Raw genomic sequence first — 24,405 nt, 5'->3', positions numbered from 1 at the left:
TCCTTGTGCCGCTGAAGAGTGGGAAGGAAGGGAGCAGACATATTCCCCTTCCTTGGTTGGTGAGGACATCCTAGCTCCTGGTTTGCCTCTGTTGCTAGATAATAAAAGATAACTGACCTTTTCTTAGAAACTAGAGCCTTTTTGAACAGGGAGTGTTCAGTTGGCAGAAGCCTTCCTGGCAGGTTCTTTCCAGTCATGCCTCAGAGCTAAAATTATTTCATAAACATTGGGCCTCATCAGGCTGAGCCAAGTTGGGCCTTGACTACAGACCCAGCTGATTACTGCTCAGGTGTTTTCAGGCGTGTATGGGTCAAGATCAAGCTCATCTGGGCCTACTTGCCTTTCAGCTTCAGAACGGAGCCATCTGCCACCATCCTGCTGCTTTTGGTCCTTCACTGCCCATCTTAGAGCCAGCACAGTGGATCAGCATCTTGAACAGTAATGAACACCTTCTGAAGGAAAAAGAGCTTCTCATTGACAAGTAAGAGGGCAAGGGGTACCACAGAGCCAGACTACTCTCCCAGGCCCCGTTGAAGACACCTAATGGAGTATTCCCAAGGGCAAAGCATTCCTCCTCTGTTTAGGTCCATGTCTTGCCTCATGGTGGAGGTAGTTTGATAAGCAGCCTAGTCGTGTATATATAACTAATATAATAGACCAGTTATGTATTTCTTTAGGGGCTCTAGGGAGTGCCTAAGGGGGTAGCCAGTTCATTGCTTCTGATCTTTTCCTCATTTCCCCAGTTATCTTTCTCATTTGTTCTTCTTCCTTCAGAAAATAGTGATATCCAGAATCTAAGATCTTGCTTACGTAATAGGGATTGTACTTAGTAGGGGCTCATATTGTGAGGGGTTAGCATCAGGACCCTGACCTGATCTACTGGCTTGTGCAGGCAGAGGAAACACATCTCTCAGCTGGAGCAGAAAGTGCGAGAGAGCGAACTGCAAGTCCACAGTGCCCTCTTGGGCCGCCCTGCCCCCTTTGGTGATGTCTGCTTGCTGAGGCTACAGGTAAGTATTGGCCATCGGGATGGCATTCTGTTTGTCATAACTGGGTGTCTTCCCTATGCTTGACACCATTAGGTATCCAGGAGATAGAAAAGAGCTCAAGTGATGTAAGTGTCCCTGCCCTCAAAGAGGGCATACTAATAAAGCACCCTTTATCATGCCCTTGTGGGAGCAGAAAAGGCTAAGAACCAGGTGAAAGTCCAGATGCCTGGGTGTGAAGACATACTTGGAAGAAAGGTAGATAGTAAGGTCCTAGAGTTGGGTGATGTTATGAGAAGTCTTAATTTTCTAGCCCTAGCCAAAGGAGAGAGAGGCAAAGGTAATGCAGGATTTAGAGCTATTCTCTCTCTTTTTTTTTTTTTCCCTGCTCTGTCACCCAGGCTGGAGTGCAGTGGCACAATCTCAGCTCACTGCAACCTCCGCCTCCCGGGTTCAAGCAATTCTCCTGCCTCAGCCTCCCAAGTAGCTAGGATTACAGGTGCCTGCCACCATGCCTGGCTAATTTTTATATTTTTAGTAGAGACGGGGTTTCATCATATTGGCCAGGCTGGTCTTGAACTCCTGACCTCTTGATCCGCCTACCTCGGCTTCCCAAAGTGCTGGGATTACAGGCGGAAGTCACTGCACCCGTCCATTCTCATTTTTATCCTCCATATCTAGGAGCAGCTGAAGAAGATAATCTCACTGAGATCAATGGTTGTGGGGCTTTAGAGTTTGAAAAGAAGCCTGCTTTGTTGACCAAGCTTCTGCAATTTGGGCATTTGAATGTTGGATATTTGACAGGTTATAGCACTGGCTTTGCTACCTAATTAAGGCAGTATCCTGTCTCATAGAATCAGAATGTTAAGAGTGGGAAGTGCCTTAAATAAAACTAGTTAATTCTTCGAATTTACTGATTAAAGAATTGAAACCTGAGAAAGAGGAAGACCTTGCCTGAGATCATATAGAGAATGAGTGGAGGGAAGCCAGGCTTTGAGCCCAGGTCTTCTGATGTCTTGTCCTAGGTTCCTTCCAGTATACAATGGCTTAGGTATTGCTTTAAGGCAGTGGTTCTCAAATGTGAGTGTGCATCAGAATCCCTGGAGCGCTTGTTAAAATACAGATTATTGGGACCCATCCCTACAGTTTCTGATTTGGTGGGCCTAGGAGTTAGGCTTAAGACATTGCATTGCTAACAAATTACATCATCAGGTAATGCTGATGCTGTTAACCCTAAGACCTAGTTGAGAACCACTTCTTGAAGAGATTCTTGGAGAAAAATGATATTTGACCGTGAAGTATGCTGGGAATAAGTAAAGTACATGAGACTATAAGGGTAGAGAACAGTTACATATTGAGAATCTTTCTGGCAGGAATTGCAGCGAGAAAACACTTTCTTACGTGCACAGTTTGCACAGAAGACAGAAGCCTTGAGCAGAGAAAAGATTGATCTTGAAAAGAAACTCTCTGCTTCTGAAGTTGAAGTCCAGCTCATCAGAGAGTCGCTCAAAGTGGCGTTGCAGAAGCATTCTGAGGAAGTGAAGAAACAGGAAGAAAGGGTGAGCTGAGTAGCTGATAGCCCTAGTTCACAAAGGAGTTGGCAGTCAGCTGTCTACTCTAAAGCCTAAGCTGTTTCTGGTCTGGAACTAAGAGGAGACTTGGGTGAGATCCTCCACTGGCTTCTCACACAGAATCGTCACAGATCTCCTTTTTGCTAGAAATGGAACTCTCCTCCCTCCCTCATTTTTGCTTCATCTCCACAAAACCACAACAGTCAGAGAAAGTTGTATGATCCCTCACTGTCCCAGGTTGTGCTGTGCAATGTACCACCAGCTGGTCTGGGTAGAAAACCAACCTGAGTACTCATACCAGGTGGCACTGTTGCAAAATACACCTGTGGTATATTTGTATCATTCAGTCTGGTTTCTCACCCTTCCTAAAAAGTAGAGAAAAATTCCATGTGCATCAGGCATGGTGGCTCACGCCTGTAATCCCAGCACTTTGGGAGGCTGAAACAGGTGGATCACCTGAGGTCCAGAGTTCAAGACCAGCCTGGCCAACATGGTGAAACCCCATCTTTACTAAAAATGCAAAAATTAGCTGGGTGTGGTGGCTGGCGCCTGTAATCTCAGCTACTTGGGAGGCTGAAGCAGGAGAATAGCTTGAACCCGGGAGACAGAGGTTGCAGTGAACCAGGATCACACCATCATGCCATTGCACTCCAGCCTAGGTGATAGAGCAAGACTTCGTCTCAGGAAAAAAAAAAAAATTCCATGTGCACAGCTAGTTTGGGTGTGTATTTTTGCCAGTACTCTTAGAATTGCCTTAGGTTTAAAGTTATTTGGTTTTGTTGGTATCTCCCAATTCACGGCTTGCTCTAAAGCGTATGTTTTTGGGGAACCAGTTTAGTAATGTTGAAGTTCTAGACCACTTAAAACAACTAGAGCAATACTTCTCAAACTTCATTGTTTCAGAATCACTTGGGGATCTTGTTAAAAATGTACATCAGATTCATAGTTCTAGGAGGGAGCCTGAGATCCTGCCTTTCTTTTTTTTTTTTTTTTTTTTTGAGATGGAATTTCGCTCTGGCATCTGGGCTGGAGTGCAGTGGTGCAATCTCAGCTCACTGCAACCTCAGCCTCCTGGGTTTAAGCGATTCTCCTGCTTCAGCCTCCCAAGTAGTTGGGATTACAGGCGCCTGCTACCACACCCAGCTAATTTTTGTAATTTTAGTGGAGATGGGGTTTCACCATGTTGGCCAGGCTGGTTTCGAACTCCTGACCTCAGGTGATCCACCCACCTCAGCCTCCCAAAGTGCTGGGATTACAGATGTGACCCACTGCACCCAGCTGGATTCTGCATTTCTGACAAGCTCCCAGGTGATGCTGATGTTGTTGGTACTGGAAGGACTTAAGAGGGTTTGTTAAAAAAGAAAATTTAAAGTTGAGTTAGGCTGGGTGCCGTGGCTCATGCCTGTAATCCCTGCACTTTGGGAGGCTGAGGTGGGCAGATCACCTGAGGTCAGGGGTTCGAGACCAGCCTGACCAACATGGAGAAACCCTGTCTCTACTAAAAATACAAAATTAGCTGGGCGTGGTGGCGCATGCCTATAATTCCAGCTACTCAGGAGGCTGAAGCAGGAGAATCACTTTAACCCAGGAGGCGGAAGTTGCAATGAGGCAAGATCGCTCCATTGCACCCTAGCCTAGGCAACAAGAGCGAAACTCCATCTCAAAAAAATAAAAGAAAGTTGGGTTAGTGAGTTTAAAAAAATAATAATTTATATATCTAAGTTAGGTAATTAAATACCAATAGATTTATAATAAAACTAGTAGTTCTAAAAACAAATGAAAAAATAAAAAATTTAGTAGTTCTGGCCAGACTCAGTGGCTCATACCTATAATTCCAGCACTTTGGGAGACTGTGGCAAGAGAATTGCTTGAGCTCAGGAGTTTAAGACAAGCCTGGACAACATAGTGAGACTCTTTCTCTTAAAAAAAAAAAATTTTTTTTTTCCCCTAAAATCAAGTTTATTACTCAGAGCAAAAGTTGCCCATATAATACATTGCTCTTCAATTTTTATTTCTGCATGGTTATACGGTCTGAATGACTAGTTTACAATCCCAGGTGGTATTATAAGTTTTGCTTTTACTGGCCAGGCATGGTGGCTCACACCTGTAATCCCAGCATATGGGGAGGCTGAGGCAGGCGAATCACTTGAGGTCAGGAGTTTGAGACCAGTCTGGCCAACATGGTGAAACCCTGTCTGTACTTAAAAAAATAAAAAAATGGCCAGGCACGATGGCTTACACCTGTAATCCCAACACTTTGGGAGGCTGAGGAGGGCAGATCACAAGGTCAGGAGAGCAAGAACATCCTGGCCAACATGGTGAAACCCCATCTCTACTAAAAATACAAAAAATTAGCTGGGGGGGTGGTGGCGCACGCCTATAGTCCCAGCTACTTGGGAGGCTGAGGCAGGAGAATCACTTGAACACAGGAGGCGGAGGTTGCAGTGAGCCAAGATTACACCACTGCACTTCCAGCCTGGCAACAGAGCAAGACTCCGTCTCAAAAAAAAACAAAATGCAAAAATTAGCGGGGTATGGTGGTGGGCGCCTGTAACCTCAGCTACTTAAGAGGCTGGGGCAAGAGAGTCGCTTGAACCCAGGAGGTAGATGTTGCAGTGAGCCGAGATAGCACCACTGCTCTCTAATCTGGGCAACAGAGTGAGTGAGAGTCTGTCTCAAAACAAAACAAAACAAAACAAAACAAAAAAAGGCGGGGGGCGGGGGATGTGACTGTTGGAAGGGGAAAAGTCCTCGCTGACAAAGAAATGACACTAATGAAAATAAAATCAAGAATGATCCACTGGTACCACAGATGATAGAGAAGCTTGTCAGTGAGCAGTTCCCTACTTCTTGCAGCAAAGGGGAGCATGGGCTAAAAATATTTTAGAAAAATCAAACGGCACCTGCAACACACTCTTAAATAAAGGCCAAGCTTGCAAACTATTCCTCCTCATCCATGCTGCTCAAATGTGAAGGAATTCTATATAAGGCTAAAATCTGGTGAATCTTCTCACTTCAATTTCCACCTCTCTGGCTCAAGTCATTCTTGTGACTTAGCCTCCCAAGTAGCTGGGATGATAGGTGCATGCCACCACACTGGGCTAAATTTTGTACTTTTATTAGAGATGGGGTTTCACCATGTTGGCCAGGCTGGTCTTAAACTCCTGGCCTCAGGTGATTCACCCACCTTGGCCTCCCAAAGTGCTGGGATTACAGACATGAGCCACTGCGCCTGGCCCTCACTGCTGCTGCTTTGTGGAATATAGTTTTTCTTCAAGTGAGACTAGGACAATCTCTTCATATTCTTTTAGTTCCTGGGATGTTTTACAGTACTCTGTCTAATCACATCTACATCTCTAGACAAGTGCTCCATCATGCTTTCAACAGTTGTGGTTGGTGCATAAAAATTCACCAAGAAATACCCACCTCTGCTGTGCTGTTGACGAAGATCTTATAAGGAAGTGCTCATTTGCCCAGGTTTTGCAAGTCCCTCACTATTGCTCCTCTGTTCATCAGGGCTTGTATCATACTTTTCAAAGCAGCAGTAGTCTCTGGCTGCGGCATGGCTGTCAAGATTAAAGCCAGCTTATAGCCAGGCATTCCCAAGGGCTCGGTGGGCGGCTCAGAACTGGGATGGTTCCCGGGAAGCAAAGGAGCAGGATGGCAGGGACCTGGAAGTGGCTGGGCTGAATGGCTGCCGGATGGCAAAAGCTACAAAAAATTTTTTTAAATTAGCCAGGCATGGTGGTCCCTCCTGTAGTCCCAGCTACTCAGGAAGCTGAAGTGGGAGAATCACTCACTGGAGCCCAAAAGGTCAAGGCTGCAGTAAGCCATGATCTCACAGTTACACTCCAGTCTGAGTGACAGCAAGACATTGTCTCAAAAAAAAAAAAAAAGAAAAACATCAGTAGTTCTGTGCCCCAGCACAACCCCACAATTGTGTATCTATCTTGAGCTCTTCTCTTTCACCTGATATATATATATATATATATATATATATAGTTGACCTTGGAACAATATATTTAAACTGCACAGTTCCACTTGTACGTGTATTTTTTTCAACCAAACACAGATCAAAAATCATGTATTCAAGAGATGCAAAACCAGAGTATATGGAGGGCCGACATATATGTGGTTTCTTCAGGACCAGATGTGGGACTCGAGTATGAGCAGATTTGGATATACAAAGGTGGTCCTGGAACCAGTCCCCCGTGTACACCAAGGGACAACTGTATTTCTGAATAGTATGCTTTTCCTGCGCTTTTTTTCTTCAGCGAATTTTATACATCTGTTTTTGTTTCATGGGTACAGTATCTCTCTGACAGTATTGATTGTAATTGTTTTGGATGTTTACATCTGTTTATAGTATTTCTTGTTTTCTTAAGGTCCTTTTTTTCCGTTTTTGGTGTCTTTCATGTTAGAGGCCTGGTGATCATTGAATGGATGGGCATTCATATTTAAGAAGGTAGCAGGCTGGGCGCGGTGGCTCACGCCGGTGATCCCAGCACTTTGGGAGGCTGAGGCAAGTGGATCACCTGAGGTCGGGAGTTCAAGACCAGCCTGGCCAACATGGTGAAATCCTGTCTCAACTAAAAATACAAAAATTAGCTGGGCATGGTGGTGGGTGCCTGTAATCCCAGCTACTCGGGAGGCTGAGGCAGGAGAATCGCTTGAACCTGGGAGGTGGAGATTGCAGTGAGCTGAGATCACGCCACTGCACTCCAGCCTTGGCAATGAGAGTGAGACTCCTTCAAAAAAATAAAATGGAAGCATTTAAAAGCTGGATGAAAGCTCTGGATTCATGGTGGTTACCTGTTGGACTTCACTGTAGTATCAGACTTAGACTACCCTTTTCACTTGGGAATGCTCAAATGTCAATCTCTGGATGTCTTCTCTCACTCTCTCTAGGGAAGAATCTTCAACCTGCTGCCTGGTGGAGAGGCTAGAGTCAGGAATGCTTTTTAGCCTTTGGATTCTTGGTGTTGAGGAGATTGGGCTTAGAGTCCCCACAGTTCTATACATAGTTTTTTTTGTTTGTTTTTGAGACACAGTCTCGCTGGAGACTCTGGAGTTGCTGGAGTGCAGTGTTACGATTTAGGCTCACTGCAGCCTCCACCTCCCAGATTCAAACTATTCTCTCTCATGCCTCAGCTACCTGAGTAGCTGGGATTACAGGCATGTACCACCACACCCGGCTTTTTTTTTTTTTTTTTTTTAGACAGAGTCTCGCTTTGTTGCCTGGGCTGGAGTGCAGTGGCCACTGCAGCCTCCATCTCCCGGGTTCAAGCGATTCTCCTGCCTCAGCCTCCCGAGTAGCTGGGATTACAGGCACCCACCACCATGCCCGGCTAATTTTTGTATTTTTAGTAGAGACAGGATTTTGCCATGTTGATCAGGCGGGTCTCAAACTCCTGACCTCATGTGATCTGCCCGCCTCGACTTCCCAAAGTGCTAGGATTACAGGCTTGAGCCACTGCACTGGCCTAATTTTTGTATTTTTTATAGAGATAGAGTTTTACCATTTTGGTCAGGCTGGTTTTGAACTCCTGGCCTCAATTAATCTGCCCACCTCAGCCTCCCAAAGTGCTGGGATTACAGGTGTGAGCCACCACACCCGGCCATATACATAGATTTTTACTTATACTTGTTTTCAACCCAATACTTCACCCTCTCTGCTGTGACTGGGTATTCTTGAGTTGGGAATCTCTCTGATTGATTTCTCCAGAGAATAGTCTCCTGATGGGGAAGCCCAGGGTGAGGCTGATATCTAGCTAATTTGTATATAGATTTCTAGGGAATTCCCCTATTTTTCAGCTCTGTGGTTGATACTTGCCTCCATAGTGAGCTGATACTTCAGTTCAGAGGCTCTTGAGAATTGGGAGGAGCAGATTTTCTTCCCTGTTGTCTGTAACTCCCACTGCAGATTATAACTTTTCTGCCCCAAGTCATTTATCTCCCCTGTTCACTTTCATCTTTTAAAAACATTAAAATCTTTCATAGGCTGGGCATGGTGGCTCACTCCTCTTAATCCTGGTACTTTGGGAGGCCAAGGCAGGAGAATTGCTTGAGCCCAGTTCAAGAACAGCCTGGGCAACATGACGAGACTCCATCTCTATAAAAAATTTTAAGCCAGGCTCGGTGGCTCACGCCTGTAATCCCAGCACTTTGGGAGGCCGAGGTGGGTGGATCACCTAAGGTCAGGAGTTCAAGATCAGCGTGGCCAACATGGTGAAACACCGTCTCTACCAATAATACAAAAAATTAGCTGGGCGTGGTGGTGGACGCCTGTAACCCCAGCTCCTCGGGAGGCTGAGACAGGAGAATCGCTTGAACCTGGGAGGTGGAGGTTGCAGTGAGCTGAGATCACACCACTGCACTCCAGCCTGGGCAACAAGAATGAAACTCCATCTAAAAAAAAAAATGTTTTTTTCTTTAAATATTAGCTGGGCATGGTGGTACACGCTTGTAGTCTAAGTTACTGAGAGGCTGAGGTGGGAGCATCACTTGAGCCCAGGAGGTCAAGGCTACAGTGGGCTGTGTCCGTGTCACTGCACTTCAGCATGGGTGACAGAGCAAGACCCTGTCTCAAAAAAATAATAAATCTTTCCTAGACTTTTGTTTCCTCCCCTGTTGTTTCTCAGTTAATACTTTATTTCTTTTCTTTCATTTTAAAGATGTTTTTGGAAGGGAGAAGAGATAAACATTTATGGTCAGTTTACCATTTTCAGTAAGCTTCCCAGGTGATTCTGATACATACTGAAATGTGAAAATCACTGGTTCAGAAATTTAAGAGTACAGATTGGACCTAGGATAAAGCTTTTGGCTGATTTTCAGGGATCTTTCTTTGTACTGTTATATCTTTGGATTAAATTAGGCCTTTGCCGCCTCTTTGACATTTAGTAGATCTGCATCACTTTTTCTGTTTTCTCTTGCTTTCCTCACCTTCCTTGTTCATAAGCAAACAAAATAAAACAAAGCACCATAATGGTGAAGAAAAAGCCTCTGTTCAAATCTTTATTGAATACCTGCTCTGTGCCAGGCCTTCTGCCGTGTGTTCAGTATATGATTATTAGCAAACAGACATAGCTCTTTCTCTCAAGTCTCATTAGCCTTTCCAGTTGATTGCATGGCTTTATATCATGTGTGGTATTTAGGGAAGAATATATTACCTTTCCGACCAAACTGGTTATATGTCTTATCAGAAAGTTATGTATACTTCTGCAGTCCAATTCAGATGCACACCATCTGGAGTTAGTGTCAGACTCCACAGGTTTAAGGGCACAGTTCTCAACAAAACTGTGTTTACTTCAGATGCCAACAGCAAATTTTGGGGTCTTCAGGCCACCCGTATTTCTGACCAACTGGCTGCAGATCTGTAGGCTTCTATGACCCCTTCAGGTTTAATAATTCCCAGAATTACTCACAGAACTTAGGAAAGTGCTATACTTATTATTACAGTTTTATTATAAGGGATACAATTCAGGGCTGGGTGCAGTGGCTCATGCCTGTAATCCCAGCACTTTGGGAGGCCGAGGCAGGTGGATCACCTGAAGTCAGGGGTTCGAGACCAGCCTGGCCAACATGGTGAAATCCCATCTGTACTAAAAATAGAAAAATTAGCTGGGCATGGTGGCGGGTGCCTGTAATCCCAGCTACTCGGGAAACTGAGGCAGGAGACTCTCTTGAACCCAGGAGGCGAAGGTCGCAGTGAGCCAAGATTGCACCATTGCATTCCAGCCTGGGCAACAAGAGCGAAACTGTCTCAAAAAAAAGGGGGTGGGATACAATTCAGGACCAGCCAAATGACATAGGGTGAGGTCCAGGAGCATCCTGAGAGCAGAGCTTCCATGCCCTCTCCTTGTGGAATAAGAGCATGTAAACACAGCACATTTATGTGTTTACCTACCAGGAAGCTCCAGTGAGCTGCTGTGTCCAGAGTTTTTAGTTGGAGTTTTATCTATGTAGGCATGATTGAACTCAAATCAATCACCCGTCCCTCTCCCTTCCCCATAGTAGATTAGGCTTAAAGCAGTTGATTTTTCTGGTGATCTGCATCCATTCTGAGTCACAGTATTGGCATAAATTTACTCATGATGAGATCTGGCCCACTCCTGTCCAATTCAGTAAATTCCAAGGGCTTAGAGGTTACAGGCCTCCCAGGAACCAGGTACAGAGACCAGACAAATTCTGTATTTTACAACAGAAATGCTGCCAGTTTTTAAAAACTGCCCTAGAAGACTTTCTCCATCCTTGATTTGAAAGTTCATTAATTCTTTAGTTTTATACTCAAATCCTAAATGGCAAAATTTGTTTAGCTTCCTACCTTCATTGCAGTAGAACAACATTCACAGCCTCAAGGGTTGATTCAAAAAAAGTTGATGTGGCTGGGTGTGGTAGCCCATGCCTGTAATCCCAGCAGTTTGGGAGGCCAAGGTGGGCGGATGGCTTGAGGCCAGGAATTGGAGACCAGCCTGAAAAACATGGCGAAACTCTGTCTCTACAAAACATAGAAAAATTAGCCTGCTGTGGTAGTGTGTGCCTGCAGTCCCAGCTACTCCAGGGGCTGAGGTAGGAGGATCACTTGAGCCTGGGAGGTGGAGGCTGCAGTCAGCTGAGATCACACCACTGCACTCCAGCAGGGTCATAGTGGAGTGAATGGTGGAGACAGACTTGACATTTATTTTCCTAGGTCAAAGGTCGTGATAAACATATCAATAATTTGAAAAAGAAATGCCAGAAGGAATCAGAGCAGAACCGGGAGAAGCAGCAGCGTATTGAGACCTTGGAGCGCTACCTGGCTGACCTGCCCACACTGGAAGACCATCAGAAGCAGAGCCAGCAGGTAGCAGCAATGTCTTGGCATGCCTGGGGTGATCAGGGAGTGGCCAGGCAGGGGAACTTTTTCATCATCTGCTGTATGCAGTTATCCTGTGACTTCCTGAAAGGAGAATCCCAAAGCAGTCATGTCCAGATTCATAATTGTCAGATTTGTAACCAGACTGCAAATTTTTTGAGGTACCCAGACAGAGTCTTCCTTATGTTAAAGTGAACCCCAAGTTTCTCTTCAAAGAATCAGTATGTTCAGCTCTCTTACTCTTTGATTCACTATTTTAAAGTTTAACTTCCTGGTTCTCTTCGCCCTCTTGCTTCTAGTTTCAGTAAACAACCTTTTCCACCAGTTTTAATCAGTAGTTCACATCTGTTTCCCCGGTCACCTACTCCGTCCTGACTCATCCCAGTCACCTGCTTTGACCTGAGTCACACTGGTCACCTGCTCTGACCTAAGTCACCTTTAGTTACCTGTTCCTAACTGTCCTTCCCACCAAACTACTCACCCCACCACTCTGGCTCATAAACCTGTTCCCTTTAAAATAGCCAATCAGAATTAGCTTAGACTGTGTGGTTCAACCCTAGCCAATAGGGGAATGACATCGCAGTAGGGACTACCTGCGTCAGAAATAAGAACTCCTTCCCCTCCCCTGTCCAGTTGTGTTCTCACCATTGTTCCATCTGCGAGGAGCACCCTTTCTGCAGAAAGTAAAAATTGCCTTGCTGAGGAAATTAAATATATGTTTGAGTGCTATTTCTTTGTGACACTGAGGAACAAGCATTTTGCATTTATAACACTTGGCTTATTTGACCTAAGCATGGGATCCTGTCTCTCAGCTTAAGGATTCTGAGTTGAAGAGCACAGAGCTGCAGGAGAAAGTGACTGAGCTGGAGAGTTTGCTGGAGGAGACCCAGGCAATCTGCAGAGAGAAGGAGATTCAACTGGAAAGCCTGAGGCAGAGAGAAGCAGAATTCTCCTCCGCTGGACATAGGTAAATAACCCTGTGGGATTGAGAGGAGTGGAGAGTTAAGTTTTTTGTCATAGCCATCCTGCTCACTTAGCTGTGTGACTTTGGGTGATTTGGGAAAGTAATTTTACTTATCTGAGCTTTGTTTTCTTTGGACTGTGAATAATAGGAAAGCTGCTTATGGGAAGCGGCTTTTTTTTTTTTTTTTTTTTTTGAGACGGAGTCTTGCTCTGTCGCCCAGGCTGGAGTGCAGTGGCGCAATCTTGGCTCACTGCAAGCTCCACCTCCCAGGTTCACACCATTCTCCTGCCTCAGCCTCCTGAGTAGCTGGGACTACAGGCGCCCGCCACTGCGCCTGGCTAATCTTTTTTGTATTTTTAGTAGAGACGGGGTTTCACCGTGGTCTTGATCTCCTGACCTCGTGATCCACCCTCCTCGGCCTCCCAAAGTGCTGGGATTACAGGTGTGAGCCACCGCGCCCGGCCAGGAAGCGGCTTTTATATCTTTGGCATGGAGTATGGATGCAGTGGGGGCTTATCTTCATAGCCTTTGTAAGGATCTAACCCAGTGCCTGGCACATAATTCTTAGTATGTATGTGTTGAATAAATGAAAGCACTTTGTAAACTGGGAAATGAGGTGTCTGTATACTTTCAAAAGTGGGTACTGGTGATAAGAACTGAGAGTTATCCACAGTTCGAGGCGTGTAGGCTAAAGGCTACCAGGAGCCTTTCTCCTCAGCCCTAGGGATTGTTCTTCATTGCCATGACAGGTTCTGAGAACAAAACAAGATGCCATAATGTACTCTCAGGATGTCTTGGGAGCCTTCTCCATATTAATAGCAGTTTCTGAAAATAATGGTGTGTTTCAACAGCCTCTTGGACCAAATCCAGTTTCTAATGGGATAGATTGGATTTCTCATCCCATATTTAACCACAGTGTCCCTGTTGTTTATCTCAGCAGATGGGCTTTGCTATAAGTAATTGTAGGGACCCACTGGAGGAAACCATTGGTTAGAGTCAGAAGTGGGGTTAGAGGACAAAGTTGGCTTTGCCCCAGACTGTGTGTGCCAAGAAAACAGCTTTTGTATTTTCCAAACTTTCTACAATGTACATGTATGACTTACAATCTAAATACATGTGATAAATATGTATTTTTTAAATATCAAAACAAAATACACAAGAGCCTTGGGCAGGTAGAGAATTGGTGTCACATTGTATAGATTCTGGCCCTTAGGGAAGAGAATTAACATACACTGAGCAGCTTTTGTGTGGCACCCCATATATTACAGCAGACCCAAGTATTATCCCCAGCTACTGCTTGGACTAAGTGTCTTGCCTCAAAATGTGCAATAAATAGCAGAACCAAGAATCAAAGCCACTTGTGTCTAACTTCAGAGTTCTTGAAGAGGCCACTGTCTTTCAGCCTGCAAGATAAACAGTCTGTGGATGAGACCAGTGGAGAAGGTCCAGAAGTGGAAATGGAGTCCTGGCAGAAGCGATACGATTCGCTCCAAAAGGTGACTGAGGGTGTCCAGGCTGTAATGGAGGGTAGGCTGGGAGGAAAGAGAAGATTGTGTATTAGGAGGGATACATGAATTCTTGGCTTTGGGCTATCTAGGATTTGTTACCAAGAGCTTTTCTTTCTTTTCTGAGAAGTCACCCTGCATAGTAATTTGTATTTAGATAGTCATCCTTGTAACAGGCAAACTTCACTCATTTAGAATATAGGCAAAAGTAAGAGGAGGGGTGATATGCCTCTGAATATCTAGATTAGATGACCCAAAATGGTGCAGTAAAGTTTGGTGCACTTTATTCATGGCTCAGGCCCATACAGAAACCCTTGAATTGAATAGAGTTCTAACCAGTGAGGTGCCCTGGTTTCTTAATTCAGCAAAGACGAGAGAGCCAGGGGCCGGCTGGTGAAACTGACTGCAGGTTAGTAAAAAAAAGAGGACCCATAAATGATTCAAAGAAACCAGGCCTATTTAGGGTCCCTTCTTGGATAATCAGTACGACCAGAGCTGTAAATAACAACAACCATCATAGTGCTAGAAATGGCAAGCTTCATTAGACTGAATTTTTAGCCATGTCCTTGTACCAAAGAACAAGAGTTTGCACTGGCTGTTTATAAAATTGATTCCACTGGCCTGCAGTTATTAGGGTGAGAGTTCCCTTTCCCCCAGTAGTGGTTATGTGTCCACACTACATTCCTGTATAAACCTTTGTGATTGGAGCACAACTGTGAAGCTAGTTAGCCAGGATTAGGAGTCTGGTTTATATTCCTATAGGTAGAGTTCACTAATCTTTATCCTGGTCTTACTCTTAATGGTCTAATAGCCAGACCACATGTCCTAGTGCAGCCCCCTTGCCCTCTGTCCTCACCGTCAGCCTTGTGCTCACAGCCTTCCTTGATAACTTTGCCTTTCAGATTGTGGAGAAGCAGCAGCAGAAGATGGATCAGTTGCGCTCACAAGTACAGGTGAGCAGGAATCCTTGGGACATGGTGGGCAGAACTTAATGATGGAATCTCTAGAATTTAGCCAATATTTATTTCGTTCTCTGCCATGCAGGTTGCCCAGTGTTAGGGATACAAAAAGAATGAGACCCAGTCAGTGCTTTTGAGCCTTGCTGAGAGGACACAAATATAGTAGGGAGTTTCAGCACAGTACTGTGAGAGCAGTCCCCACAGTATCCTGGGGGAGTGCAGGAGAGTCAGTGGGAGGAAGGGAGGTAAAAGAGAGGTTTCTGGAGATCCTGAACCTAGAAGGATGAGGAGTTAGCCAGGCAAAGAAGAGGAGCTGGATAGGATGTGTTGGATTCCAGATAGGAGGAACAGCATGAGTGGGAACATGGAGACATGAAACAGCATAATTTGAATGTGGTGCTGCAAGCAGTTTGATACTGCTGACGTATCCACTTTAAGATGGTAAATGGAGACCTGGGCATTCCAGGCTATGGAAGGGCCTTATCTATCAACTAAGTTAGGTTTTATTCTTTATGTAGGTGGTGGGCATCTATTACAGCATTTTTTTTTTTTTTTTTTTTTTTTTTTTTTGAGACAGAGTCTCGCTCTTGTCGCCCAGGCTGGAGTGCAATGGCGCAATCTCGGCTCACTGTAACCTCTGCCTCCCAGGTTCAAGCAATTCTCCTGCCTCAGCCTCCCGAGTAGCTGGTATTACGGGTGCCTGCCATCACGCCCGGCTAATTTTTGTATTTTTTGTAGAGACGGGGTTTCACCACGTTGGCCAGACTGGTCTCGAACTCCTGACCTCAGGTGATCTGCCCGCCTCGGCCTCCCAAAGTGCTGGGATTACAGGTGTGAGCCATCATGCCCAGCCTATTACAACATGTAATTGGGATGTGATGTGGTCAGGTTTGCAACTCAGGCTCAAGTGTGGAAGATTGGCATCCTGGAGAGAAGAAAGGTCCAGGGGGACTGTTGGAGAAATTCTCGTGAGAGATGATGAGGGAACCTGGCATAAGGCAGCATAGCAGCGGGGAGATGTGAGGGGACAGATTTAAGTGACTTTAGGAGGTAACATCAAGCGGAATCAGTGACTGACAAGATGTAGGGGTTGAAGAATAGGGAAGAATCAAATATGACTCCAGGTTTCTATTTTGGGCCAGAGTGGGAGTGTCTTTAACTGGGTTCTCCAAGAAATTCTGCGTAAAGCAGGTTCACTCAGCGTCTCTTTGGACTCTAAAAGTTTTCACACCAAAACACCCGAAATGCACTCATTTTGAGGGAATAAGTGGAGGCTGCAGTCTTGCCTTTGCCATTATGTGGATTGGGCTACGTCTATCTGGTTCACCTCTTTCAAGTCCTGTAAGGAGGTAGTCAATCCTGGCAAGCATTTTAATACATACCCATTTAAAATCCCAGGTTTTTAGTAGAGTTTTTAATGGATCTCAAAATAGGTTTCCTAGAACCCTTGGGGTTCTGCAAAGTTTGGAAAAGCCTGACATTTTAAATGGCACATTTACCTATGATAAGACTACTTAGGCAAATTAAAATATCAGGTGAGGCCGGACACGGTGGCTCACGCCTGTAATCCCAGCACTTTGGGAGGCCGAGGTGGGCAGATCACAAGGTCAGGAGATTGAGACCATCCTGGCTAACAAGCTGAAACCCTGTCTCTACTAAGAATACAAAAAAATTAGCTGGGCGTGGTGTCATGCACCTGTAGTCCCAGCTACTCGGGAGGCTGAGGCAGGAGAATTGCTTGAACCTGGGAGGTGGAGGTTGCAGTGAGCCGAGATCACGCCACTGCACTCCAGCCAGTCTGGGCGACAGAGTGAAACTCCATCTCAAAAAAAAAAAAAAAAAAAAAAAAAAAAAAAAAATATATATATATATATATATATATATATATGTGAATTTGTTGGAATTAGATGGATTCATCATAGTCACTTTGGCTATTTCATGATCATGAGGTGTTTTCCTTGGCAGTTTTTTTTTTATTAATACCAAATGAGAAATATAAAAAAATTTTCACACTTCATTCAAATCAGTTTCAAAATTTGAGGAAAAATTGAATGAAGAGAATGAGAGGCAGAAGTTTAAAAGCTTAAATATCTCCCTTCCCCTGACCGCTCCTACACACACAAACACAGACACACTTACACACAACTCACTAGATTAGGTACCTGTGAGTATGCTCTTCTACCCCTTTCCATGTCTCTGAACAGCATTTAGTAGACAGTATTGTCAAGAGCACTTGACTGTTAACTCCTAAAAGACAGGAACTGTTTGGTGTTCTTCTCGATGCTGGTCATAGTAAGTGCTCGGTAAATAGTGAACTCAGCTGAATAGCACATTCCCTGCCCTCAAGAAAGTTATGTTTGAGTGGAGCGAAGGATCATGTGCATAGCCAACTAGAATATTAAGCAGATGTACTCGTAAGCCATGATGGATATGATAGCAAGGTAGGATTAGGATTAATTAGATCTGATTTGCAGATTGAAGACAGCTCAGGTGTGCCTTGGAGGTTTCCTGGAGGTAACAGCAGAAGAGCAGCTTGAAGAAAGGAAAAGAGAAGTGAGCAGAAGCATTGACGCTGCAGCCTTCAGGGATGAGGGCCAGTCATTCATCGTGACGGTGTAGAGGCTGGCCATGTGGAGGGTGGAAAGAGATATGACTAGAAAAGTAGGTAGGAGCTACAGTGGCCTTGAATGCCCTGCTAAGAAGCTGACCTCTATTTGGTATGTGGTCAAGGGCTATAGGAGGGTTTAAATGGGAGGTCACAAATCAGGACTGTTCTAAAATGATTTCTTATGAGGATGTAGGTAGGGTGAGTCGTCACTATATAGTCCAAGCCAGCGGTGATATTGTCTGAACCAGACTTGTTAACCCCTACTCTGTTCCCTCAACATCTTGCTGTGTGATTCAGAGCCTAGAGCAGGAAGTGGCTCAAGAAGAAGGAACAAGCCAGGCCCTGAGAGAGGAGGCCCAGCGAAGGGATTCAGCCCTGCAGCAGCTGCGCACAGCCGTGAAGGAGGTGAGCAGCATTAGTCAGACCTCTTGGTTTTGCCTCCACAAACCCAATTTCTTTGTTTGCCCTCCCCATCTCTACCCCAATAAGAGCCCCAGTGTTTGAAAGGGAAAGGTCCCTACTGAGCTTTGGGGGCAGAGGAAAGGTGCATTGCATCATTCTTTATATTACAGACCCTAAGCCTGTTTTAGCATGTCCATAATTATTACCTAGGAAGGTTTTGTTTTTTTTTTTTTAAGACAGAGTCTTGCTCTGTCGCCAGGCTAGAGTGCAGTGGCGCAATCTCGGCTCACTGCAACCTCCGCCTCCCAGGTTCAAGCGATTCCCCTGCCTCAGCCTCCTGTGTAGCTGGGACTACAGGCACGCGCCACCACGCCCGGCTAATTTTTTGTATTTTAGTTGAGGTGGGGTTTCACCATGTTGGCCAGAATGGTCTTCATCTCCTGATCTTGTGATCCGCCCACTTTGGCCTCCCAAAGTGCTGGGATTACAGGCGTGAGCCACTGCGCTGGGCCCAGGAATGCTTTTTGATGGGGAAAGTCATTCTCTCTTCCTTTGTCTTGAAGCCACAGGTTTCTGGGGTTGGGGAGTGGAGAGTTCAAGAAGACTGAGGATTTGGTGGCCTTCATGCACTAAACAGAGCTGTCAGCAGGGGGCAACCAAGTTCACTGACTGGCCTAGTGCCTAGGAAGGAACCTCCTTGAGTTAGGATTGTCACATGGCCCAGTGTGGGTGGAGGGCCTGGGACTGAAGGACGGACTCTATTCAGACTCTATAAAAATACAATCAAGGTAGGAAGGGAAGGAAAGTGGATTAAGCTGTCAGGAAGAGAGGGAAACAGACAGACATACATGAATAGATGGTTTTTGTAATAAAGTCTGACTCCACTGAGGTGAGAGTTTGAAAAGGCAGGACTTGTTCCAGGGCTGGATCCTCCAGGTTCCAGCTTCTCCAGCCCCCAACCTAGTGGCTACTAGCTGTCATATTGTCTTTCTTACTCTCTTTATTCCTCTGACACACTGTGATCAGGCTGGCTGGTGGCCACTTTTGTCAGGGTGGCAGGGAGAGATTGAAACCAGTGTCTCCTCAGATTTCACGGTTCACATTAAGCCTTCTCTAATAGCTTGGCTAACAGAGTTGGCTGAGGGACTGGCTTGAGATAGAGTTCCTAGGGGCGGGAGCATCTTCTCTGGTTCTTGAACAGAAACTTGGATGCTGATGATTCAGAACCAGTTGAGGGTTGGCTTCCTCTCCAGTGCTAGAGCCCTGTGGGCCCAACCTACCCACAGGAAGAACCAGGCCTGATACTGATAGTGGGAGAAGTGCTAAAAGCCTGTTGGCAGGGGTAGGGTTGGGGAAGGAGGGACACTGCCTATGACTCACCCATCCCTTCCACACCCACACACTCATGCACAGATACTCTTCCTCTCCCTGGGCCTGAGTTAATGTGCTTACCCATCTGTCTGCTCAGCTTTCAGTGCAAAACCAGGACTTGATTGAGAAGAATCTGACACTCCAGGAACACCTGCGCCAGGCCCAACCAGGGTCTCCACCTTCACCAGACACGGCCCAGCTGGCACTTGAGCTGCACCAGGAGTTGGCCAGTTGCCTTCAAGATCTGCAGGCTGTCTGTAGCATTGTGACCCAGAGGGCCCAGGGCCATGACCCCAATCTCTCCCTGCTCCTGGGCATTCACTGTGAGTCCTCAGACCAGTCTGGGGCCCAGGAAGGAGGGTCCTTCTTTCTCTTCTCTCCCCCATCCCGCTTTCCCATATTCTTGTGGTAATATGTAGACAGAGTACATAGTCCTGGCCACTGCCCTCTGGACATTTATTTGTTTCACAAAGTAGGTGTTCACAAATCTGTTTTTGGAAACAAGCTATGGGGTACTTGCATGCAGGACAAACTAAAAGTGGACCTTCAGCAGCAAATTAACCCACTGTCCCCAGATGCTTTTTTTAAAGTGCATGTCCCAAGACTGTGGGTTCAAGATCCTGCCTATCCATACTGCACCCTCCACATGAAAATGTCTCATAACTAACATTCTCTTGAAATGCTCTTCTCCCCAGCAGCACAGCACCCAGAGACTCAGCTAGATTTGCAGAAGCCAGATGTGATCAAGAGGAAACTAGAAGAGGTTCAACAGCTGCGTCGTGACATTGAGGACTTAAGGACCACCATGTCAGACAGATATGCCCAGGACATGGGAGAAAACTGTGTCACACAGTGAGGAATTCTGGGGGATTCCCCCAGGGAGGAGCTGGGCTTCTGAGAGCCTAGTCCAGCAGGTTTCTGCCCTGACATTCTCTTGTCTGCTATTCCCAGAGAGAAGTCTCAGAGGGGAGGGGAGAGCCTGCATCTGGGGGCCAAGGGCTGATTAGGGGACTGTGTCCTACCCACACTGGCATGTTGGATTACGTTTGTCCTGTTAATTCACTCTCGATGGTGAGTTACTAATTAACTTTTGGCAGGTACAACAGATAAGTCCTCACAAACTGTTCCCAGCCCTAGGCTGACATGAGAGATGAACAGGCTGTCCACCTTTCTTCTCCATCCAATGGGATGGATCCATGTTCATTCCCACTTCACACCTTGGTCCTGCTGATTAGAGAGCTCATCAGAGGGGCCTGGAAAGGCTGAGCAAGTACCAGTGACAATGGCCATTTAAGAATTCTCAGGCCCCATGTGCCAGCCTTCTTGGGAACTGAGCTGGCTTTCTGGGTTTTCTCATGCCTGGTCTTATGCTTCTTCCTCAGGGCTCTTGTTCTCCCAGAAGCCTCAGGGTAATGTGTTGGTTAGCACGTAACTACTAGGATTGGGGCCCTAGGGATTATAGCCGGGACTCTAATCTGCCTACCATGCCATTTAACAAGAGATCCCACTCTCCAGCTGCCTTGTGTCCCTAGGGTCCTGGCCATGTGTTTAGTGTGCTAAACTTTCTCCTTTGTTCTCAGGCCTTCCAGGTAGTCCCCTTCCTGGACTTAAGAGTGCAAACTCTTCTCTGTGGTTCTAGCCTTGGGCAGAATTATATCCCAGAGACCACAGAGCAACTGTCAAGCTGCTTACCCCCTCACCCAGGGCTACAGCCTGTGCCCAGCCCTCTAATTTGTGCCTCTCTTGTGTTGGGGGTGGTGGGGGTTATTCCTTTCCCTTTCCTGCTCTGGCCTCCTTGAAAGTTCAGAGTACCCAGTACAAGTCAGCTTTAAAGTACAGCTTTTAGTGTTTCCTGGGTTGTTTCTCTGGGGCTTTAGTGAGGGACCTTTGCCCTCTGGTTTTTCTTGCCTCCTGGGTTGTTTCTCTGGGGCTTTAGTGAGGGACCTTTGCCCTCTGGTTTTTCTTGCCTCCTGGTTTAGGGAGCATCTCACACTTGTTAGTATCTGGTTGTTGGGCCAGCCGTGCCTCCTCTAGATCTGGAGCCAGGCCAGGCAGGGGCCATGTGTGGGCCAGTCAGCCACTACAAGATTTTTGCTAAGCTTTGGGCTGTTGGCAGCATCTTGGACCTCATGCCTGGGCCTGAATGAGGCTCTTTCTTAAGTGTTTTTACAAGTTTGTGTTTTATTTATGGAGTGACTTATCCCTTCCATTCAGAGCAGCCCCACCCAGCCAGCCCTTCAGCCTCTGGGCTCCTGCTGCTTAAAGGCAGAGCCGCCTGGTTGGTCTCCACCCTGTGCATTGGGAGCCCAGCCACCATGCTGACGGGTATTTTTCCTCATAAAGTTTATAACCAGTTATTTATATGAATCTTTGTTATGTCCATTTGTTTGTATTGCGTATTTTGATTATAAAATAAAGTATCTTAACAGACTCCTCAGTTTTCCATACCCTTCCATCACCACCACCACGCTATTCTACCCCTCACTTTGGCTTGTTAGAGCCAAACACCTGGGTGTTCAGCCAGGTCCCCCAGGCAGCAGTGTGGAGGAACCTTTGGCAGGTCCAGCCAGCCTCATGTCCCTATCTCTGCCACCTCTGCTCCTCTGTCGTTCTATAGAACCAGATCTCTTCCCACTCACTTTCTCTTGGGCAAACCTTCCCTGAGTCATAACAGAAGTAAGTTTGTCACTGGAAAGTTTCAGCAGTCCTCTCAGGAAGTTGGCAGCCTCTGGGTTGCTGTGAGGAAGTGGCTTTACCAGAGCAAGGGTTGTCTTTCTGGGCTGTTAACCTGCCTGAGCCCTGGACCAGGGGGACATCTGAGAAGCATGATGTTGAGTGCCAGACAGCTAGGTCTCCAAAGTTGGGCTCGTTGCTGGAGTCTGCCCCCTCAACCGCTGGGAGTAGTAGCAGTTTGGGAATGCCATCTGCAGCATGGAGCTGGGGTTGAGCTTGGACCACCCCAAGACCTGGGGTGGATCTTAAGGGTCAGCTTGAGCCTAGGCTCTCGAGTCCTGACATCATCCTCTACCGCCACGCTTTCCAGCTGTCAGCCTTGGTCTCCATCTGGTTCCTTTGAGGGTGTGGCCTCTGCGTCCTGCTATCATCACCCTTCCTTGTCTAAACCTTCCCACCTGAGTGGAGAGGAACTTGGGGGAAAATCTCTAAGCGTGGGCTCTTCCTGCTGTCCTATGCTTCCTATCCCCTAGGGTTAGTGGTGCGTGTTGGGTGGTGGAGCGAGGGATCCCTTGGAGCAAGGTTCTTAGAGAACTTTGGGTCTGAAAGCAGCTCAAGCCTTCCAAAGCCCCAAGCTTCCCTGTGCTATTAGGGCACCTCCTCCTGGAGAGAGCGGCTCTCGTGGCTGGGGAGTTGGATGCACCAAACCTGTGTGCGGCTGGAGAGGGAGGCTTCTGCCAGACCCTCTCCCGGGCCTGTCCTGCCACCCAGGCCCCTCCCCAGTCTCACACTGAGCTCCATATCAGGGAACGGCCGAAAAGGACGATCAGGACAGCCGCAGAAGGGGCGCCCTGCGTGGGACGGGTCCGTTGCGCGCCTGGTAACCGAGGGGGAAGGGAAGGGGCCTCTGGCGCGCGGGGCGGTGTCGCGCAGGTCCCACCCCGCCTGCCCGCGCCGCCCATTGGTCCCGAGCGCGATGACTTGGCGGGCGGAGCAGGAAGGAAACCGCTCCCGAGCACGGCGGCGGCGTCGTCTCCCGGCAGTGCAGCTGCCGCTACCGCCGCCCTCTGCCCGCCGGCCCGTCTGTCTACCCCCAGCATGAGCGGCCTGCGCGTCTACAGCACGTCGGTCACCGGCTCCCGCGAAGTAAGGGTGCGCCCGGACTGGCGCTGGGGGAAAGCGCAGGGCTGTATCCCGGTGCTTTGGAGCCTAGCGCCCGGGACCCGCCCCCAGGACGGGGGCGGGGTGGGGGGAGTGCGTCGGCGAGGTGCTGGGCACGGTCTCCCGGATCCGGTCCCGAGGCCCCATCCTGAGTGTCTTCATCGGGCATCCTGGGTCCTTTGCAGCCGCAGCATGAACTTCCCGTGCCCATCCCCCATCAACCCCACACCCATTCTCTGCACTCCCACTACCGGGCTGACCCTGACCACGACCGCAGCCTGCCCTCCCCTCCCCACCCTCAGCCTGATCCCACTTCCCTTCACTCTGACCCCCTCCCCCGTGGCTGATAATCCCTCTCTTCATCCTGCACCACCTCAAGCCTGACTCATCCTCCCAACTCCTAGAGGCCAGAACCCTCCCCTAGTGTGGAGGGGAATGGGGGGACAAAAGCTCCTGGTCACAGCCTCTCTCACCCTGCCCAGCGTTTCCCCCATAAATCCTCCAGCCTATCCACTAACCCCTACCCACCCTCTGTCCCCAGATCAAGTCCCAGCAGAGCGAGGTGACCCGAATCCTGGATGGGAAGCGCATCCAATACCAGCTAGTGGACATCTCCCAGGACAACGCCCTGAGGGATGAGATGCGAGCCTTGGCGGGCAACCCCAAGGCCACCCCACCCCAGATTGTCAACGGGGACCAGTACTGTGGGGTATGGGCTGGGGGACGGGGGGGTGGGGGGAGTGTTGGAAGAGGACTCTAGCCAGGGTCATATCTGCCACAAAGCACTTGGGCCCCCTGCATTCAGGTGACCACCCCTCGCCTCCCCTTCTCCAGGACTATGAGCTCTTCGTGGAGGCTGTGGAACAAAACACGCTGCAGGAGTTCCTGAAGCTGGCCTGAGTCAAGCCTGTCCAGAGTTCCCCTGCTGGACTCCATCACCACACTCCCCCCAGCCTTCACCTGGCCATGAAGGACCTTTTGACCAACTCCCTGTCATTCCTAACCTAACCTTAGAGTCCCTCCCCCAATGCAGGCCACTTCTCCTCCCTCCTCTCTAAATGTAGTCCCCTCTCCTCCATCTAAAGGCAACATTCCTTACCCATTAGTCTCAGAAATTGTCTTAAGCAACAGCCCCAAATGCTGGCTGCCCCCAGTCAAGCATTGGGGCCGCCATCCTGCCTGGCACTGGCTGATGGGCACTTCTGTTGGTTCCATCAGCCAGAGCTCTGCCAAAGGCCCCGCAGTCCCTCTCCCAGGAGGACCCTAGAGGCAATTAAATGATATCCTGTTCCATTGGCACTGTGTCTGGTTGGTTGTGGCCTGGGCCTCCTGGGTCCCTGCCCTGGGCAAG

The 24,405-nt window shown here is 47.6% G+C and overlaps 2 protein-coding genes and 1 pseudogene across 8 annotated transcripts in view; 2 read left to right on the top strand and 1 right to left on the bottom strand.

Moving 5' to 3' along the window:
* Positions 1 to 21,651, top strand: part of CEP85 (centrosomal protein 85) — a 44,699-nt gene extending 23,048 nt beyond the window's left edge. Inside the window, exons 5-16 of one of the 7 annotated variants that reach the window (XR_010147610.1) lie at positions 348 to 481; positions 893 to 1,010; positions 2,360 to 2,545; positions 11,247 to 11,399; positions 12,224 to 12,378; positions 13,778 to 13,871; positions 14,783 to 14,833; positions 17,314 to 17,392; positions 17,745 to 17,852; positions 19,318 to 19,543; positions 19,919 to 20,072; positions 20,172 to 20,278. Coding sequence is in view for 5 of the 7 variants with exons in the window: in XM_063784267.1 (XP_063640337.1) it covers positions 348 to 481; positions 893 to 1,010; positions 2,360 to 2,545; positions 11,247 to 11,399; positions 12,224 to 12,378; positions 13,778 to 13,871; positions 14,783 to 14,833; positions 17,745 to 17,852; positions 19,318 to 19,543; positions 19,919 to 20,072; positions 20,172 to 20,223 (1,431 nt within the window). In the remaining 2 variants the exon portion in view is untranslated. Of the gene's footprint in view, positions 1 to 347; positions 482 to 892; positions 1,011 to 2,359; positions 2,546 to 11,246; positions 11,400 to 12,223; positions 12,379 to 13,777; positions 13,872 to 14,782; positions 14,834 to 17,313; positions 17,393 to 17,744; positions 17,853 to 19,317; positions 19,544 to 19,915 lie in introns of all 7 variants that reach the window. The other 6 variants (XR_010147611.1, XM_063784267.1, XM_063784285.1 and 3 more) reach the window with 6 other exon arrangements.
* LOC100613715 (small ribosomal subunit protein bS6m-like) lies at positions 5,797 to 6,157 on the bottom strand (annotated as a pseudogene).
* Positions 21,652 to 22,575: 924 nt separating the features above from the next.
* Positions 22,576 to 24,353, top strand: SH3BGRL3 (SH3 domain binding glutamate rich protein like 3). Its single transcript, XM_003949330.5, is given in 4 exon segments — positions 22,576 to 22,674; positions 22,677 to 23,039; positions 23,596 to 23,763; positions 23,889 to 24,353. Coding segments are annotated over 4 exon segments (681 nt in total). The 5' UTR covers positions 22,576 to 22,590; the 3' UTR covers positions 23,955 to 24,353.
* The last annotated feature ends 52 nt before the right edge of the window (positions 24,354 to 24,405 follow it).

This window comes from Pan troglodytes, chromosome 1 (assembly GCF_028858775.2).
Source record: "Pan troglodytes isolate AG18354 chromosome 1, NHGRI_mPanTro3-v2.0_pri, whole genome shotgun sequence".
In the NCBI taxonomy this organism is placed as follows: domain Eukaryota; kingdom Metazoa; phylum Chordata; class Mammalia; order Primates; family Hominidae; genus Pan; species Pan troglodytes.
The sequence above is the reverse complement of the archived record's forward strand: the minus strand, read 5'-3'. Positions and strand labels throughout refer to the sequence as shown.